Source organism: Muscardinus avellanarius, assembly GCF_963383645.1.
Source record: "Muscardinus avellanarius genome assembly, chromosome: 3".
Lineage (NCBI taxonomy): Eukaryota > Metazoa > Chordata > Mammalia > Rodentia > Gliridae > Muscardinus > Muscardinus avellanarius.
The window spans coordinates 7,688,022-7,707,668 of record NC_137788.1 but is presented as its reverse complement, the minus strand read 5'-3'; the positions used below and the strand labels follow the sequence as shown (position 1 = coordinate 7,707,668).

At 48.2% G+C, this 19,647-nt stretch overlaps 1 protein-coding gene across 1 annotated transcript in view; it reads right to left on the bottom strand.

Annotated features, from left to right (window-relative positions):
* Positions 1-19,647, bottom strand: part of UBE4B (ubiquitination factor E4B) — a gene marked incomplete at both ends in the record, with an annotated part of 123,793 nt that overhangs the window by 10,627 nt on the left and 93,519 nt on the right. Inside the window, 7 exons of the mRNA XM_080691277.1 lie at positions 688-822; positions 4,365-4,509; positions 7,274-7,400; positions 13,073-13,308; positions 14,663-14,761; positions 15,798-15,925; positions 19,202-19,301. Of these exons, the coding sequence (XP_080547403.1) occupies positions 688-822; positions 4,365-4,509; positions 7,274-7,400; positions 13,073-13,308; positions 14,663-14,761; positions 15,798-15,925; positions 19,202-19,301 (970 nt within the window). The remainder of the gene's footprint in view (positions 1-687; positions 823-4,364; positions 4,510-7,273; positions 7,401-13,072; positions 13,309-14,662; positions 14,762-15,797; positions 15,926-19,201; positions 19,302-19,647) is intronic.

Genomic DNA, 19,647 nt, shown 5'->3' with positions numbered 1-19,647 from the left:
CAACTTTACTAAGACCCTCTGCAACTTAGTGAGAGCCGATTCAAAATAAAGTACAATAGGACTTAGAGGGTGTGGTCCCTGGGTTCTAGCCTTAGCAACAACAAAGAACTCTATTTAATGTACTACAATTTCCAGTTTATATTACCTTATGGTATTTTTCCTATAGATAAGATATAAAAAATATGATGAGCTGGGCGTGGTGGCACACGCTTGTAACCCCCGCACTTAGGAGGCGGAGACAAGAGGATCGCGCAGGTTCGAAGTCAGCGGCGCTGGCTTAAGAGACCCTGTTTCCAAAAATAAAACAGTATAAAATAGGTCTGGGAGTGTATCCTAGGGGTAGAAGGGCTTCCAGGAACCCCAGTACCACCAAAAAAAAAAAAAAAAAAAAGATTAAAACCTGCTACTACGTCAACATCAATAATCCAATACAAGGTCTAAGCAGAAAGTAAGCGAGGTCAACTTGGAGCCATCTGTGGACTACGCAGTGACATTGGAGCTCTTCATTTCAGACCATCGCAGAGCGCTGTGTACATCAGGATTCCTGGAACAAAATCACTACCAGCATTTCACTTATCAGTAACTGTGATGCTAATACTTTCAAGGCTGCAAGAACTACATTATAAATGCTAGAGTCTGGATGCGGGGTCCAAGAGGTCAAACAAATACCCTGCAGTTTCTACTCACTGGTCTGAGGAAGGGCTTCTGGACCTGCTTCGTGAGGATATGGAACATGTCCACGGTTTCTGTTGCCAGTGCGAGGTAAGAGCGTGAAACACGCTCATCCTGGGCAAGCTGAGACTGCCGGGCCTGCTGCTGGTCCTAGGAGAGATTGAACAGGTGCCAAGTAAATCCCAGTACCAGCCATCGGCGCAGCAGCATGCCAAGTGCCAAGGAGACAGAGTCAGCTCTTGGCTAGAGTGGTGTGTGCGCGCGCCAACACCCTGCCAAGGAGCCGCAGCGCACACAGCGAACCCAGCACACAGCTAGGGCTTAGCCGCTCGGCCTCAGAACCTCCAAGGCTTTGCATCAGAGGCCTGGGCACCTTTTCGTTGAGCTGGGCAGCGACCCAGGGCCTAGTGTGTGATACGCATGTGCTTTACCACTGAGCCCCAGCCCAGGCACAGAAGGGAACTCATAAATTTCCACCCTCAGTGACAAAAGAAGTCGTACTCAACTTCCACGCCGGATGAACTAAGAGGTTGTAACATGGCACCTGATACACACTGGTGCTGTAAAGAGAAGTTCATTTCCCTTAGAAAAAAGCTTCACTTAGTCATAGTACTTTTTTCTTTTTCGGTGCTGGGAATTGGATCCAGGGCCATTCTACCTCTGAGCTATACTCCCAGTTGTATTTTATTTTTTTTTATTTTATTGCAGGTCTGGAGATGGAACCCAGGGGCATTTGACCTCCGAACCACACCCACTGCCCTCTTTTTTAATCTTTATTTTGAAACAGGGTCTCACTAAGTTCCGGAGGGCCTCACTAAGCAGCTGAGGCTGTCCGCAAACCGTGATCCTCTGGTCTCAGCCTCCCGAATGCTGGGATTACAAGCATGCGCCACCACGCCCGGCTCTATTTTATTTTTTATTTTGATACAGGGTCTCACTAAGTTGTTGAGATTGGCTGTGAACCTGTGCTCCTTGTCTCAGCTTCCTAAGTACTAGGATTATAGTTGTGGGCCATCTGCTTGTCCTGTCATCCCTATTTTAAAAATGTTTGATATCTTATGTCTGGTACAAAGGCCTATCCATTCAGCTCCCTGTAGCAAATGGCTAAGAACTTTCCCCTACCCTCCCTTCTTCTTCCTCATTTTTTTTTTGTGGCACTAGGGGTGGAACCTAGGGGCATTCTGCCTCTGAACTACACACCATACCCTATTTTATTTTATTTTAGTGGTACCAGAGATGGAACCCAGGGGCTTTCTACCTCTGAGCTGTACTCCCAGCCCTATTTTTTATTCTTTATTTTGAAACAGGGTCTCACTGAATTGCAAAGGGCCTCACTAAGTAGTAGCTGAGGCTGTCAGTGAACTGCGATCCTCTTGTCTCAGCCTCCCGAATGCTGGGATTACAAGCGTGCACCATCACGCCCAGCTCTATTTTATTTTTATTTGGAAAAAGGGTCGCACGAAGTTGTGGAGGCTTCACTAATTGCTGAGGCTGACCATGCACCTGTGATCCTCCTGTCCCAGCCGCAGGTCACGAGTGTGCACCTCCCAAGCCCCCAGGCTGAGCCAGGCTTTGAAATACTAATCATTAGGGACAATATGTGCCCTTTTCATCCATGAGCAGAAAAATCAGTAGTATCTGTTATCTCATAAACAAATGCTGCAGAGGAAGGAGAGAGGCGAGCCGTGCAGCCGCCTGGCTAGGGAAGGGTAACCACGAGGGAGGACGTGGACAGGCCCTTACTCTAAGAATGGGCACAATTCGCTGGCTTAAGACACCCTGTTTCCAAATTAAAAAATATATATATAAAAGAGCCAGGCGTGGTGGTGCACGCTTGTAATCCCCGCGCTTGGGAGGCTGAGACAGGAGGATCGCACAAGTTCGAAGCCAGCCTCAGCTACTTAGTGAGGCTCTTAGTGAGACCCTGTTCCCAAATAAAATAGAAAATAGGTCTGGGAGTGTAGCCTGGAGGTAGAAAGCCTCTGAGTTCCACCCCCCAGTACCACAAAAAAAAAAAAAAAAAAAAAAGAATGGGCACAATGCACACGGAAGTGTTTGGACAGATTGTCTCAAAGCAAACAAAATGCCAGGCGTGACCTGCGCTGAGCGGCAGCACACTTTTAGCCGTCGCCTCTCTGTGCTTCTGCAGGAGCTCAATATAACCATATCACCCTGGATGCCAGAGTGGTCTGAGTTGCCTGTACACAGGTGTAGGCTGGTACCTACTGACAGTCGTGGAAGACACACCTGGAAGGCTCTCACTGAGCCCCTCTGGGGAGGGGTGGAGCACCAGGCCCGAGCTACATCCACCCTGATGGGAGATGGGGAGCTGTGGGATGGTTTTTGCCATCGCAGCAAAACAACTGAGAATGTGCTTAGAAATGAAGGCCGCTGGTGCTCGGGAGGCCGAGTCACCTCAAACCACCCACCGATTCTGGTTTGAGGCCAGAATCACCATCTTCGTGAGATCCCGTTTCAAAATAAAAACTGAAGGAGAGGTGGGAGTGTGGCCCAGAGGTAGAAGGCCCCTGGGTTCCATCCTCAGTACCACAAAACCCAACAACAACAACAACAATCCTACATTTAAGATCCTTTTCATCTCGCTGTGTCATGGTGCACACACGGAACTCCGGCTACTGGGGAGGCTGAGCAGGAGTCCAAGTGTGAGGTCAGACTGGGCGGCTCAGCGAGATCCTGCCTCAAAATTAGAAAAATAAAATAAAATAAAAGGATCTGGGGCTGTAGCTCTGTAGAGCTACATCAATAGATGTAGAGCAACCCTAGGTTAAAACCCTGGAACTGTAGGGGGAAAAAGGAGACACTTTCAGACACAGTAATATTAGAACGTCAACAGTATCTTTGATGTGGTAACTACCAGAGGTAAGGAGGTGCAGTCTCCTCTGTACCAGCCAGAAGAGCTCCTCTGAAGCAGTCCTGATTTGGGACTAACCCACACCTGGTTACTGGCAGCTGTCAGGGCCCACAGCTGACCCACGGACCAGCTCCATGGCTGGACCAGCTCCAAGGCTGCCGCGATTCAGGACTGGGCGGGGACTGTCGTGGCGTGAAGCTGACAAACTAGTCTTCTTTTCTTTTAATAACTGAATATAAAAGCCAAGGTCAGCTGAAATGGAAAGCCCCGCTAGAGCCTGGGTGATCTGTAGTTGTCTAGAGGGGACCCTCTGAACAGATCAAGGTCTTGCCCAACAGAGAGGAGCCTAGAGATTTATTTCCTAGTCTTTTTCACAAATCTTAATATAATCAGACAATAAGGAAGGTCTTCTCTAAAAAAAAAAAAAAAAGCCCCTTAAAATTAAAAAGAGAAAGTTGCTGGGCGTGGTGGCGCACGCTTGTAATCTCCAAGCTTGGGAGACGGAGACGAGAAGATAGCGCAGGTTCGAAGCCACCTTTGCCAGCTTAAGATACCCTGTTTCAAAAAAAAAAAAAAAAAAAGAAGAAGAAGAAAAAATATATGTATGTATGTATGTCTATAATAGGTGTCTGGGAGTGTAGCCCGGAGGTAGAAGGGTTTCCAGGAACCACAGTACCACCCCCCCAAAAAAAAAAAAAACATAAATAGAGCAAGTTTTCAGCACGCACTTTAAAAGGCTTCTCAGTTCATATCTTAGCTTCAGCTAAAACATTTTAAAGAGTTTTTTCCTATCCCAGACCTGGGATAATTCACTCCTCACCCGCGGCAACTGGTCCCACTGCTCCTTGTTCTTCATCTCCTCCTGCACCTCGTGGATCCGCTTCAGCGACTCCAGACTTTCGTCCAGCAGGAACGTTGTGTCGTTGATCAGCATGTTGATGTAGCGAACAAACTGCTTCCCAGAACTGCAAAGCAAGGCGACGTGCGCGGTCACGACCTAAGGTTCCAGGCCAAGTGGGCGGCCCGCGGCGCCCGGCTCCACTCAGGTGGCGGAGGTCAAGGGACCGCCTCGCACCGTTCCTCTTTTACATAACTGCACCGAGTCATTTCAGCAGAGTGCTGGAGCCACCGTGCACGGCTCCTGAGAGGCAACCCCGAGCTGGGTGGGCCGATTCGCTTGGCATCTGGCAACAGTGGCATATTCACACCAGAGAAAACCGGCAGAAGCTGCCACGTTCCCCCTAGAAAGCAGGCTTACCGGCTCAGCTCTGGCTCATTCCCTGGGCACTCTGAAGTACAGAAAACGCTCTTCCAGATTGGAAAAGAAAATATGCTCACACTCGCCCAAGAAAGCACCAATGATTACCCGCAAGTGGCAGACTACTGATAAAGGTGTTCCCTATCACAAAGAGAGACACCCTGAAGACAAGTTGGATCCTAAATACTGATAAGGCAGGACCTTAGCTCACTTTATTGAACCTGAAAATTCTATTACAAGAAACTGATATGCAGATATACAACAAAGGGACTGAAGTAAAATGGCCGGCCTGGTTGGGCGTGGTGGCGCACGCCGTGCAGGGTCGAGGCCAGCCTCAGCAGTGTAGTGAGGCCCTCTGAAATCTAGTGACACCTTATTTCAAAATTAAAAAAAAAAAAAAAAAAAATAAATAAATAAATAAATAATAGGGCTGGGGGGAGCCGGGCATGGTGGCACATGCTTATAATCCCAGCATTTGGGAGGCTGATTTAGGAGGAGGATCGCGGTTCATGGACAGCCTCAGCTTCTTAGTGAGGCCGTTTGCAACTCAGTGAGACCCAGGTTTTTTTTTTTTTTTTGGTGGTACTAGGGGTGGAACCCTGGGTCTTTCTAGCTCTGGGCTATACCCAGACCTATCTTATACTTTATTTGAAAATAGGGTCTCATTAAGTTTCTGAGAGCCTCACTAAGTAGCTGAGGCTGGCTTCGAACCTGCACAATCCTCCTGTCTCAGCCTCCCTAGCACTGGGATTACAAGCGTGCACCACCACCACCACCACGCCCGGCTCTGTGAGACCCTGTTTCAAAGTAAAGAAAAAAATAGGGCTGGGGGTGTAGCTTGGTGGTAGAATGCCCCCGGGGTTCCATTCCCAGTACCTCAAAAAGAAAAAGATAAAGCTGGGCGTGGAGACCCATGCTTATAATCTCAGTACCTGGTAGGCGGGGACAGGAGAATCGCAGGGTTTGAAGCCAGCTTCTGCGCCTTAGTGAGACCCTGTTTCAAAATAAAACATAAAATACATCTCGGGGTGTACCTCAGAGGTAGAATGCCGCTGGATTAAATCCCTAGTACCCCGCCCCCCCCCAAATAGAAAAATAGCCTAACCTACTATAGTCAAGACTCTGAATTGTGAGATTAAGCAAAATGGAAGCCCCATCAGGACTGTGTCAGCGGGGGCGCCCACGCCGGGGAGGAGGGGCTTCTGTTAACAAGGACAGGAGGCCTGGGGCCCATGGGGAGCCCAGGACAGCCATTCCCAGTGGGCACCCTGCAGACGGAGCCAGTCCAGTCTGGTTAGGAATATCACACCAAGCTTTTGTAGGAACGAAACTGACTATAGGAGCAGTTCATGGAAAGGAAAGAATTATCTTAGTTTAGGCTGTAGGAAGTTACCTAGCAATGGTTACTCCCCTGGTAATACATATATTATTGACCATAACTCAGTTAACAAGTGATGGCCGCAATTTTTATTTGTTGCCCTAGGAACTGAACCTAGGGGCATGCTACCTCTGAGCTACTCCCCCAGCACTGTTTCGTTTTGTATTTTGAAGCAGGGCTCGTGCTGTCCTCAAACCTACAATCTTTCTGTCTCATCCTCACACGTATGAGGGACGTGTATACCGGGGCCGGCTGTGATAGCCACACTTGGCCAAAGATCTCGAGCATGGGCTACAAAAGATCCGAGTGGATGAGAGAAAATTTCTTTTGAAGAATAATTCAGGACTTCAACATCTGTATCCATCTTTTAAAAGAAAAAGACATAATTTAGATGGAATTACTACTGTCCAGGTTTCAGGAAAGTATATGAAAAATCCTTCATTAAGGATGTTCAGGACCTGACTGCAAAGAATGAATCCTCCAACGACAACCCTGAGTCTAACTGCTTCCTGTCATTTTTCCTAATTTTTCTTTTTGGTGATGCTGGGGATTGAAATCGAACATTCTACCTCCAAGCCACACATCTAGCCTTATTTTTTGTTTTGAAACAAGGTCTGAGTTGCGGAGAAGCCCACTAAGTAGCTGAGGCTGGGCATGAGCCTGCCATCCTCCTGCCTGAGCCCTCCAAGCACTAGGATTGTATATGTGCGCCTCCATGCCTGGCTCTCTTCCTAACATTTTTAACTTTGAAGCTCCATATATTCAAGAACACGGTAAGATCTTATTTCAGTCATTTTCACAACTTCTTTTAATAGCATAATCATCAGAGAAATAACCCAAAACACAGAACACATACCTATTTACAGAATCTCTTTTTATAACCCCCCCCAAGGATGTGGGCAAATCTAACGGGGTGTTATCTCTGAGCCAGCCATTTACACAGCCCCGCCCATCCTCTGGCAGCACCTGGTGGCCGGCTGCAGGAGGCTGAGACCAAGCAGTGAAGAGGAAGCCAGCCCTGAGAGCTTTTCAGCTGCGGCCCCACCTGGGATCTGCAAGCGAGCAAGCTGTGGCTTCAGGGCCCGGTACTCACTTGAACTCCTCCATGAAGGTGCCGTGGTGAGCTATGTTTTGCCAGAGGCTTTTAAAGATGGTGCTGATGTGATAGCGAATTGTGAACTTGTCATAGAACTCGCTTGTGGCTCCCGTGTGCTCCACATCTGGAGAAGAAAGAGAGGGGCTGAGGGACATGTCCTTCTGCATCTTCCCAAATGCCCTGGTGTGAAGGGGCTAGAGATCCGAAAAGCCAGAGAGCTGATAAAACGGTTCCTTCTTGCATGAAAACAGGAAAGAAATCCTGAGTTGGTCTTAACCACAAAAGCTCCACAGTAAGGGTCTGAGAAAGATGTAACAGCTACAGAAACAGGATGGAAAGTTGGTGCGTTCTCATTAGGGTACTGCCAACTCCCCAAGGACCAAACGCTGAATTAGAGTGTGTGTGTGTGTGTGTGTGTGTGTGTGTGTGTGTGTGTGTGTGTGTGTATGCGCGCGCGCGCGCTGGGGACTGAACCCAAGGGCATCCTACCTCTGAGCTACACCCTGGCCCTATTTTAGTTGTTTTGAAACAAGGTCTCACTAAGTTGCTGAGGTTAATCTTGAACCTGTGATCCTCTAGTCACATCTTCCCAAGTACTGGGATTATAAGTGTGCGCCACCACCACATCTAACTCAGAACAACTTATTTATTTATTTTTGTGGTACTGGTAATGAAACCCAGGGGCATTCTCCCTCTGAGTTAAACCCCCATCCCTATTTTTCACTTTTTTTTCTTTTTTTTTTTTTGCACTACCAGGGTACTAGGGGCTTTCTACCTTCGAGCTACACTCCCAGCCCTATTTTTTATCCTTTATTTTGAAACCGGGTCTCACTGAGTTGCAAAGGGCCTCACTCGGTAGCTGAGGCTGCTCGGGAATCACCCTCCTCCCGATTGCTGGGATTACAAGCGTGCACCACCACGTCTGGCTCAAGACAAATTTTAAATGCGGGAACTGCTAGGTAAAGACAGTTAAGGCTTAACCAAGAGATAAGAGAGTGAATTAGCAGAAGTGACCTTTCTGTGTGTGGCCCTGGGGACCGGGCCCAAAGCCAGTCTATTACCGAACTTCATCGCTAGCCCTTTTTTATTTTTATTTTGAAACAGAGCCAAGGGTTCCAAGCCAGCCTCAGCAACTCAGTGAGACGGTCTCCACATCACATAAAAAATAAAGTGACTGGGAAGATACACAGCGAAATGCTAACAAAGACTGGCGCACGCTCGTCATCCCAGCATCGGGAGGCCGAGGCCGGAGGATCGCGGTTCGCGGACAGCCTCAGCTACTTAGTGAGGCCCTCTGCAACTTAGTGAGACCCTGTTTCAAAATAAAGAATAAAAGATAGGGCAGGGGGTGTGGCTCAGATGTCAAATGCCCCTGGGTTCCATCCCTAGGCCCAGGGGAAAAAAAGAAAAAGAATATGACCAGGTATGGTGGCACATGCCTATAATCCCAGTACTTGGGAGGCCGAGACAGGGGGATCGCAGGTTCAAGCACAGCCTCAGGAAATAGTGAGTCTCATCCACCTAGTAAGACTCTGTTTCCAAATAAGAAATAAAATTGGGCCACGGTGTAGCTCAAAGGTAGAATGACTCTTGGGTCTATCCCCAGTGTGCCCCCAAAAAGAAAAAAAGAATAAGATAATTAAGACTTATGTAAAGATCTGAGGTGCTCGTTTTCATTAAGTCAAGCCTTCCTTGGATGAACAGTGCCTTTTAGTTAATTAACTTCTGTACCTGGGGTTGAAGCCATGGGCATTCTGTCTCAGAGACACACTCTGAGTTCATCGCCCCCTTTTATTTCAAAATGGCCTCTTGCTAAGTAGCTGAGGCTGGTCTCGAACCTGCCACCCTCCTGTCTCAGCCTCCTAGGCACTGGGATCACAGGTGTGCCACACCACGCCCACTTGTCTCAGCTTCAATGTCTCTAGACAGTCAGCTCTTCAGAGACCTCCGCGACCGGCCTTCCTTCCGTAGCCCAGCTCTTCCCACACGCGTCCGGCCCTCCCCTCGTCTGTCGGGTCTCTGTCGCACTCTCGGTGGCGAGGAGCCCGCGCCCTCACACTGGAGGAGCGCCACAAACACGTGCCGGGTCAGCGCCGGGATCTACTCTGGCTCGTGGCTGCGGGCCCCGTCCACGCGGATCAACGCGGAGGAGAGAAGACGAGTGCAGGCAAAAGTCCTCCATCAGTGCCCTCTGGTCTTTAAGGATTTGTCATACGAAGTAAAATTCTCTTATTTTGAAACCTAACTTTATTTTTGAAACAAAAAATTGGGGCATCAGCATTTCCTGAGCCTCAGTACTCTCTGTGGCAGTAAAGGAGCTCGTTCCACAGAGCCATATTCTCTACGCGACTCTAATGCCTGAGCCCTGCGCGTCCAGGGGTGGGGCTCAGCCCTCACGGGGCTGCTGGCGCCGGGCAGCGGCGGTGCGGCCCCGCAGGGCCTCTGCTCAGTCCCTGGTAACTGAGCGAGAAGAGGGCAGCGGCCAGGCGCTCTGTGCAGCAGTGCAGCTGCTGAGGTTGCTGCGCCTCGCCAGCTGTGCCCTTCAGGCAGCTTCTTGACCTTCGAAGCTTTAGTTTCCTCTTATAAAATGGAGATATTTATAGTACCCATCTTTAGGACTGCTCTGCGGATTAAGTGAAAGGATTAGCCAGCATCCCAGGAGCAGCAGCTATTCTTAGGTTGGTATCCTCTATCCATGACTACAGAGCTGGTCCAGGCCAGGAGGCACACTGCTGCCAGGCAACGGAGAAAGACAGCGCTACCCACCGCCAGCTCCTGGTGTGTGCCAGGGCTCCACGAGGCTGGCACACACCAGGCTACCAACCCAGTGGCAGCCCAGGTTGCTGAGTACAGTTGACTAAAGTGTTTGTTTTTACTAGTAACAATACATGTCTACTGTGAAAGAATTAAGATAATGAAAAAGAAAACCCTTCATAATGCTGCCCTTTAAAAATTACCAATTCACTGTTAATATTTTGATATATGTTCTTCCCCTGCTTTGTTCTGTATGTGTAGCAAAAATGTGAACACTAGTTACTAGTTGGCATTTTCTTTATCTTCTGTTACTTAACTGTTTAAGTAACACCTTATTTTTTACTGTTCATACAGATCCAATGTATAAATAACTTTAATTCACTTAATTTATCCATCATTGGCAAAAACATAAACTGTTTTTAATATTATTGTTACACTGCAAAATAAACAATGCTGTGGCGCACACTTGTAATCCCAGGACCTGGGAGGCTGAGACAGGAGGATTTCAGGTTCAAGGACAGCCTCAGAGACTTAGTGAGACTCACCAACCTAGTGATACCGTTTTCAAGATAAAAATAAAATAGGGTTTCTGGGTGGGTGGCGCACGCTTGTAATCCCCGCGCTTGGGAAGCAGAGACAGGAGGATCGCGCAGGTTCGAAGCCAGCCGCGCGCGCTGGCTTAGGAGACCCTGTTTCCAAGTAAAGATGTAAAAATAGGTCTGGGAGTGTAGCCCCAGCACCACCAAAAAAAAAAAAAAAAAATAGGGTTGGGGATATAGCTTAGAGGTGGAATTCCCCTGGGTTCCACTCCCAATGCGACTTAAAAAAAAAAGTGTGAATATTGTCATAAACAATAACATACATTTGTAAGTATTTCCATATAATAAACCTCTAGAAATTAAATTCACCAATACATGTGTATGCTGGTTTCTTAGCTGGTTTTTCTCAGCAACAAACCCACTGTGTATGCCTGGCTCTGTCTTTCAGGGGTTGAGAACATGTGGAGTTCTCGCTTTACCACCTCTGTTAACGTCACCAATAGAGGGCGCTGCAGGAGAACTAGAAAACTGAAGGAGTGGCAAGGACCTGGGTCCCGGCTGTCCTGGTCAGCAGTGGCTCTTCACCCAGCAGCAGCAGGTGATGCCGATTCCCGGCTTTGTCTCATAGCCCTAGCAACCTTGACTGTCCTCAGAGATCCCAGCACTATGTGGCCGGTGACCTCCCTCAGAGGTCTGGGTCCTAACTGCCAGACCCTCATTCACAGCAGGGTTCTAATAACACGAGACTCTCCTCTGGGCTCGGCAGCCTCAGAGAGAAGCCATGACTGCTTCCTGCGCCTGTGGTTTATGCTACTCCGATGTTGTTATTGTTATTGTTATTATTATTATTATTATTATTATTATTTGGTGGTACTAAGGATTGAAGCCACAGGCATTCTACCTCTGACCTACATCCGCAGCCCTTTTTTTTTTTTTTTTTTTTGTGGTACTGGAGATGGAACCCTTCTACCTCTGGGCTACACTCCCAGACCTATTTTTATATTTTCATTTGGAAACAGGGTCTCTTAAGCCAGCGCGGCTGGCTTCGAACCTGCGCGCTCCTCCTGTCTCCGCCTCCCGAGCGCGGGATGACAAGCGTGCCCACCGCGCCCGGCTCTTTTTCATTTTGAAACAGGGCCTCCCTAAGCTGCTGAGAGTCTCACTAAACTGCTGAGGCTGGCCTCCAGCCTCCCAAGTCCTAGGGTCATAGGCATTGGCCTCTGTGGCCAGCCACACTTGCCTGCTTTCCTAAGAAATAGACAAATTGGTAGGAATCTGTCCCTCTAGCAAATTTTGTGCCTTTGGTAGCAGACAGATGAATAGTCCCCACAGGTAATAATTCACAAGTTAAAAAACGAAAAATTCTGGCTGGGCTTGGTTGCACACGCCTGTAACTCCAGTACTTGAGACTCAGTGAGACCCTGTTTCAAAACAAAAAATAAAATAGGGCTGGGGGTATAGCTTAGGGGGAAGAACACCCCTGGATTCAACCCCCAGCAACACAAAAACCACATAAATAAAAATTGTACTACAATTGCACCAACAGAGGAAGCTGGCACCCAGTAGATAGGGGCAAAGAGAGGATGCTTGATAAACGTGCTGAATTACCGGACACGTGAAGACGCCTAGAGGCCCTCAGGGATGCTGATTCTGGTCTGAATGACGGCCATCAGTAACTTGGCCTTTCCCCACCCTGGATGGGGCTGGGACCCAGGACCTTGTGCATGCTAGGCAAGCGCTCTATCTCTGAGCTACATCTCTAGCTCTGAGAGTAAGCATTTTTAATAAGCAACCTATTTTACCCACTTTGGAAACTCAGGGTTAAAGGACGGACAGTGTTATAAAATTGAAGCTGACCCAGGCGTGGTGGCGCAGGCTTGTAATCCCAGTACTTGGGAGGCTGAGACGGGAAGATCACAAGTTCTCAGCCTGCCTCAGCCACTTAGTGAGGCCTTCTTTATTTATTTATTTATTTTTTTTGGTGGTACTGGGGTTCCTGGAAGCCCTTCTTCCTCCGGGCTACACTCCCAGACCTATTTTATATTTTTGAAACAGGGTCTCTTACGCCAGCACGGCTGGCTTCGAACCTGCGCGATCCTCCTGTCTCCGCCACCCAAGCGCGGGGATTACAAGCGTGCGCCACCACGCCCGGCCTTAGTGAGGCCTTCTGCAACTTAGTGAGGACCCGTTTCAAAATAAAGAATAAAAAATATCAACTTGGGCTATTGATACTAAGCTGTACCTGCTAACTCAGAGGTCAGTAAGTAGAATGGTGAAGTATTTCAAATACTCAGGGACAAATGGCCAATAGTGCCTGGCCTGTGGGCAGTGCAATTTAAGGGACTGGATTCTGTAGGATTCTGTAAGGCTGTAATTCTAGCGGGTCACACGCATCCGCTGATGCCGGGATATCAGGTGGTGGTTTCCGAGTAACTGTCCCCTGGCTCTAGGTGACCTCGACTCCTCTGCCCCTCACGGGCCACGGGGCACAGCAGGAACTCACCTGTATAGAACTTCATTAGGGAAGGTACCAGCAGTTTGGTGGAGAGAGGGTGGTTCTCGATCATTTCAAAAAACTTCTGAGTTCGTGGCTGAACAGCAGGGTTGGTCATAAACATGACTTCTACCAGTTTGGCCACGAGGTATGGATTTCGGATGTAGTTCTGGTTGCACAACATTACAACAAGGAACATCACAATATCCTGAGTGCAGGGCTCGTAAAGCACCTGAGGAGAGTACCTGCAGGAGCAAGAAGGCCGGGAGTGAGTCTCCGAGACAACTCGGGCGGCGGGCGGGCACCCTACGGAGGCCCCAGATAAACAGGACAGGCGTGAGATGCTGAACTCCCGTTAGCTAGCTGACTTCAAAGTGACTATGCCCATTCAACTAGACAGACTGAACCAAGTTTGCTTCTCTGCTATAGAATGTTATATTAACTTTGTATATTTTAAGTTCCTGATGAGATAGTCTCTGTCCTCAAACCTGCGATTCTCCTGCCTCAGCCTCCCAAGTACCGGGATTACAAGTGTGTGCCACTCTACCCGCTAGCTTCCGATTCATAGGCTTTGTTGCCATCAATCAAAGATTTTATAGAAAATTTAAATTGCTAGGCAATTGGTCTATCATTGAGATGAATCCCCAATTTTGTATTTATACCAAATACAAAAAATATTTGAAAATTTCAAAAATATTTGAAAAACAAAACAAAACCAAGTCACAAAAAATTCTTCAAGTATCACTTAAAAGGTCTGAGCATGTGTCAGCTTTCTCCAATTTTATCACTGAGAAATTTTGGTACAAAACAGGCATAGTTACTCTGGGTCTTTTTGTGTGTGTGTGTGCTACTGGAGATGGGTTCCAGGGACATTCTACCTCTGAGCTACACCCACAGACCTATTCTTTATTTTGAAACAAGGTCTCATTAAGTTGCAGAGAGTCTTACCAAGTAGCTGAGGCTGTCCTCAAACTGTGATCCTCCTGTCTCAGAGTCCCAAGGACTGGGATTATAAGCGTGCGCCACCGCACCTGACTATGCTGGGCTTTTTTTTTTTTGTGGTCCTGGAGATGGAACCCAAAGGCCTCTACCTCTGGGCTACGCCCCTGACCTATTTTAAATTTTATTTGGAAACAGGGTCTCACTGAGTTGCTGAGAGCCTCACTAAGTAGCTGAGACTGGCTCTGAACCCGTGCGATCCTCCTGTCTCAGCCTCCCAAGTGCGGGGATTACAAGCGTGTGCCACCACGCCCGGCTTGTGCTGGGCTTTTAGACGCTTACTCAGATATTTATACACTGCTTGCTCCTTCTGTTTCTCAGGCAAACATACTCAACTATTAGAAATTCAATTCAATTTTCACAGAATGCATTATCATCCGCATTGCCAGCCTTGCTTCTGCCCTTGAGATATTATTGGAACGGGCCTTGTGCCGCAAGGGCATTGATCTTTGCAGTCTCCAGGCAGCATTCAGTTAAAAAGAGTTCCAAAAGAGTCTCAGGCCTAAAATGGAGCTCTGCCACACCGTTTATAATATCCTGTACCTGCTGCGTGTGCAAACACACTAGAACTATGGAATGTGTCAAAGGCTAGGTACTTACTGTACAATAAAAAATAAAAATTCAGCAACATCTTCTACGTAAAACTCAGGCAATGCTGCGAACACCTTGGGGACATCTGAACTTAATGGCAGTGTTACACTGTCAAAGAGAAAAAAAGGACCGTTGAAAAATGAAGTCACGGCACGTCGCACCACAAGGAACAGCACCTCGCCACGAAATAAATACTCGGGGGGACCCTGAACCTACAGTGTAACTATATAAAAAGCGTACAAAGAAGCCAGCGTGACGGAGGACACTGACGACACTGGGCCTGCGCTGGAGAGTGTGAAACGCCTTCCGTCGTCTCCATTTCTTATTAAAGTGAATGCGATAAATGAAATGGGGAGGAAATACAAAAAATTTGGCCATTTTTGTGTACCAACCCTTTTAGACAACAGAGCCAAACATATTTTGCATAACACCGACCCTCCTGCAGGAGGCTCGGGCCACCTTCATCACAATGGTGGCCCAGACACTTCATGACAACCATAAAATACTAAATACAATAAAACGTGGCCACGTGGCAGGGTGCCCAGTTCGTGACAAATGTTCTGAGCTCACGCTTTGAGGCAGGTGGACACTGTCCTTGACCCAGTGCTTAGAGGACCTAATATCCTGTTACCTTCAGCATCTGCCCGGACTAACGGCACTGGAGATTGAACTCAGGGGCATCCTACCTCCGAGCTACACCCCCAAGCCCTATTTCGTTATTTTTTATTTAGAAACGGGGTCTCACTAGGTTGCTGGGAGTCTCCCAACTTACTGAGGCTGTCCTCAAACCTGCGATTCTCCTGCCTCAGCCTCCCAAGTACCGGGATTACAAGTGTGTGCCACTCTACCCGCTAGCTTCCGATTTATATGCTTTGCTGCCATCAATCAAAGATTTTATAGAAAATTTAAAAAATACTATGTCAGAGTTTTAAAAAAAAAGGTGCTGACATTCCCTTATGACTGTAACTAATTTCAGGTGAAACGCTTCTTAGCGTGAGTAATTTCAGAGTCGACACAATAAAATCTGGAAGTTGAGCAGTGAATGGCCGGCAGAGTAAGGGTTGGCTTTAGTCGTGGACTCGGAGGGACACTGAAGACACGGCAGCCCAGACGAGGAGACGAGGCCGGAGGGAAGCGCACTCACTCGGGGTAGGCAGGGTCCAGGATACGCAGCAGCAGCTGGATGAGAAGGCCATAAAAGCTCAGACATCTCCTCAGGAAGCTCTCGTCAAGTAAGCCGGCGTCAGCACAGGCCTTGCACCGCACCAGTTTCTGTGGAAGGAGGCGCGCCCGCCCGGAGATTAGTCAGGCGCCTCGGGCCTGCAGGTGCCCGGGCAGGGCGCGGGGCCACGAGGCGGGGCCGAGGTCCAGCGCTTCTGGAACTTCCTTTCTAACTAGCTATGGGATGCCGGCAGTGTCCCAAGACTGTCTTTGGACTGAAGGGAACAAAAGGTACGCCATGCAAACCCCCGAGCACGAGGCCTGGCACGCGGTGAGTGCTCAAGGAGGCTGGTCACCGCGGCCACACTCACAGGACGTGGCTGGGGGAGCTCGACGGGGAGGCCCTGTGGCGTCGGGACAGTTAGTGGAGGAAAGCGAGACAGGTCCACACCGGGATCCCAGCACCACCGCTCACAAGCTGCCTGGAGGCAGAACGCCCGGCGGCCAAGGACACAGTACCTACCTCAGCACCCAGGAGAGCCCAAGCTCACAGGCGCGCGCACTGACACACCGACTCGGCTCGTCCGCCCAAGACACAGCCGCGAACGCTCAGGGCGCCCCGGCTCATGCTGCTTCTGGAAGCCGTCTACCAGAGCTTCCCAAACACACGGCTCACCATCACTTCGGAAAAAACCACTCAGCGCCTCCCTGGAAAGGTACCATCTCTCCAGGAATAAACAGGAAGACACAGTGATAAATCTGTGTCCCCTTTTTTTTTTTTTTGCGGGTCTGGGGATGGAACCCAGGGGCATTCGACCTCTGAGCTACACCTTCTACCCTATTTTTAGTCTTTGAGACAGGATCTCAGTAAGTTGCAGAGGGCCTCACTAAGTAACTGAGGCTGTCCCTGAACCACGATCCTCCTGTCTCAGCCTCCCGAATGCTGGGATGACAAGCGTGCGCCACCACGCCCGGGTATCTGTGTTCTTTTATGTATCCATATTTGATCTAATGTTTCTGAGGGTGGGAGGGAGTCAGCCATTTTAGTAACCTAAGGGTCTAGTAGAAAATAAAAAACCAAAACCTTAAATCGTTCCAAAAATCCAAGAAAGGTTTTGCCCATGTATCATCCCACTAATTAATAGGAGCATGACCGGCTATCATGCACAGCTTTATAATTTAAAAATTAACAAAAATGCATAAATTTGCTGCCTGTGCTTTGGATGTACAGGTCAATCAACAATGTATTTTTTTTTTTTTTGCAGTGCTAGAAATAGAATCCAGGCCCTTGTACATGCCAGGCAAGAGCGCCATCACTCAGCAACCTACTGGCTACATCCCCAGCCCTTTTTATTTTGAGACAGGGTCTCACTAAGTTGCCCAAGCTGGCCTCAAACCTGCAATTCTCCTGGCCCAGTTCCCTGATTGGCTGGGATTATAGGTACGCGTGACCGTCCCTGGCCGGCCTTTGTTTTTAGCTGAGTCTCACGAGCAGTAATGGTTTCACCTATAGTTAGGTTATACAGGATGTATCGTTGTGTGTGTGTATTTGTGTGTTTTACTGAGGACTGAATTCAGGAGCATTCTATACCAACAGCCCTATTTTTTTTATTTTGAAATAGGGCCTCACTAGGTGCTGAGGCTGCCTATGAACCTGTGATCCTCCTGTCTGGGCCTCCAAGTACTGGGGTTACAAGCACGCACCACCTCATGCAGCTATAATGGGTCGTTTTTAACTAAAAATGAAGGTTGGGCAAGGTGGCACATGCTCGTCATCCCAGTACTTGAGAGGCTCAGAGGAGAGGATCACAGGTTAGCGGCCAGCTTCAGCTGCTGAGTGGGGATCTCTGGCAACTTACTGAGACCCTGTTTCAAAAGGAAAGAATAAAAAATAAGACTAGGGGTGTAGCTCAGATAGAATGCCCCTGGGTTCAATCTTGAGTGCCACAAAAAAGAAAGAAAGAAAGAAAAATAATTAAAAATGAAGACCAGACAGGCATGGAAGCCCACACCTTGGAACTACTGAGACAGGAGGTGTTGTCCCAGCACTTGGAGGCTGAGACAGGAGAACCACTGGTTTGAGGTCAGCCACGGCACATTAGTGAGCCCCTTGAGCAGTCAGTGAGACTCTATTTCAAAATAAAAAATAAGAGCCGGGCGTGGTGGCGCACGCTTGTAATCCCCATGCTTGGGAGGTGGAGACAGGAGGATTGCGCAGGTTCGAAGCCAGCCGCGCTGGCGTAAGAGACCCTGTTTCAAAAATGTAAAAATAATAGCCGGGCGTGGTGGCGCACGCTTGTAATCCCCGCGCTTGGGAGGCAGAGACAGGAGGATCGCGCAGGTTCGAAGCCAGCCCCGCCCGCTGGCTTAGGAGACCCTGTTTCCAAATAAAAAAAGTATAAAAAATAGGTCTGGGAGTGTAGCCCGGAGGTAGAAGGGCTTCCAGGAACCCCAGTACCACCAAAAAAAAAAAAAAAAAAAAAAAAAAAAAAAAAAAAAAAAAAAAAAGAAAAAAGAAAAAGTAAAAATAGGTCTGGGAGTGTAGCCCAGAGGTAGAAGGGCTTCCAGGAACCCCAGTACCACCAAAAAAAAAAAAAAAAAAAAAAAAAAAAAAGCCGGGCGTGGTGGCACACGCTTGTAATCCCTGCGCTTGGGAGGCAGAGGCAGGAGGATCGAGGCCAGCCGCGCTGGTTTAAGAGACCCTGTTTCAAAAAAATACAGAAAATAGGTCTGGGAGTGTAGCCCAGAGGTAGAAGGGCTTCCAGGAACCCCAGTACCACCAAAAAAAAAAAAAAAAAAAGTAAGCTGGCGTAGTGGTGCACACTTGTAATCCCAGTACTTGGGAGGCTGAGACAGGAAGATCACAGGTTTGACACCAGCCTCAGCCACTCAGTGAGGCCCTCTACAACTTAGTGAGACTGTGCTTTAAAATAAACAATAAAATAGGGCTGGGGGTGTAGAGGTAGAACGCCCCTGGGTTGGGGGGGCGGGGTGAAGAGTAAAAGTTTCCCCGTTCCTGCAGATCCAGTTGTCAGCTATCACAAGAATGCAGGGCTGCGGGTGCTGTGTGCTCGGTGGGGGCGGAGGGCAGCAGGGCGGGCTCTTGGACAAAGGAGAGAAAGGGTGGTGATGCTCAACAGACAGACAGGACGTGCTAAGGACTCACACTGGCACTGCATAAATGTACCCTGGGCTGTGATTTGAGTCATTATATACAGATATTGTACAGCGTCAACAAGTTTTTAAATGCTCTATTTTATCTTTAGGGAAAAGAATAAGGGGGGAAAAATAAGGACAATACACTGCTCACTTTAGGCACTCATCCTGGGAGGAAAATTACTACTACTACGAGGCTGCTGAGGAATTATGCCCATCCACCACACAAACCTTAAGCTGAGTTTTACAGCGCTTCAGCATTTCGCGGTGTCTGGTGGCCAGCGGGGAATCTTTCCACTGGCTTTCATTATTTTTCAAATCTTCCACAGTTCTGAAATCAAAGGTCAACAGTCAGGTGAAAGAAAACACACGGATCCATCTTGTTTCTTCTTTTTGACCACTTCCCTGACTCTTGGACATCAGTTTTTCTTACTGGTTCCTAAAATAGTATCTTAAAATTGTTAGCACTTTAGATTTGAGGAATTATAATAACCTTCCTTGGAAGAAAGTACATTGTTCCCTTCTTTTTCTGGAAAAGATAAAAAGAGTTCCCTGATGAAAATTCAAGGATGCCATGACTACTCTGTTACCAACGGTAAAGGCTACTTGCTCTGCGGTTTGCTCTTTTGATCTGCTTCAATACTACCTGTGAGCAAGGGGCATCTTCCTGCATCACC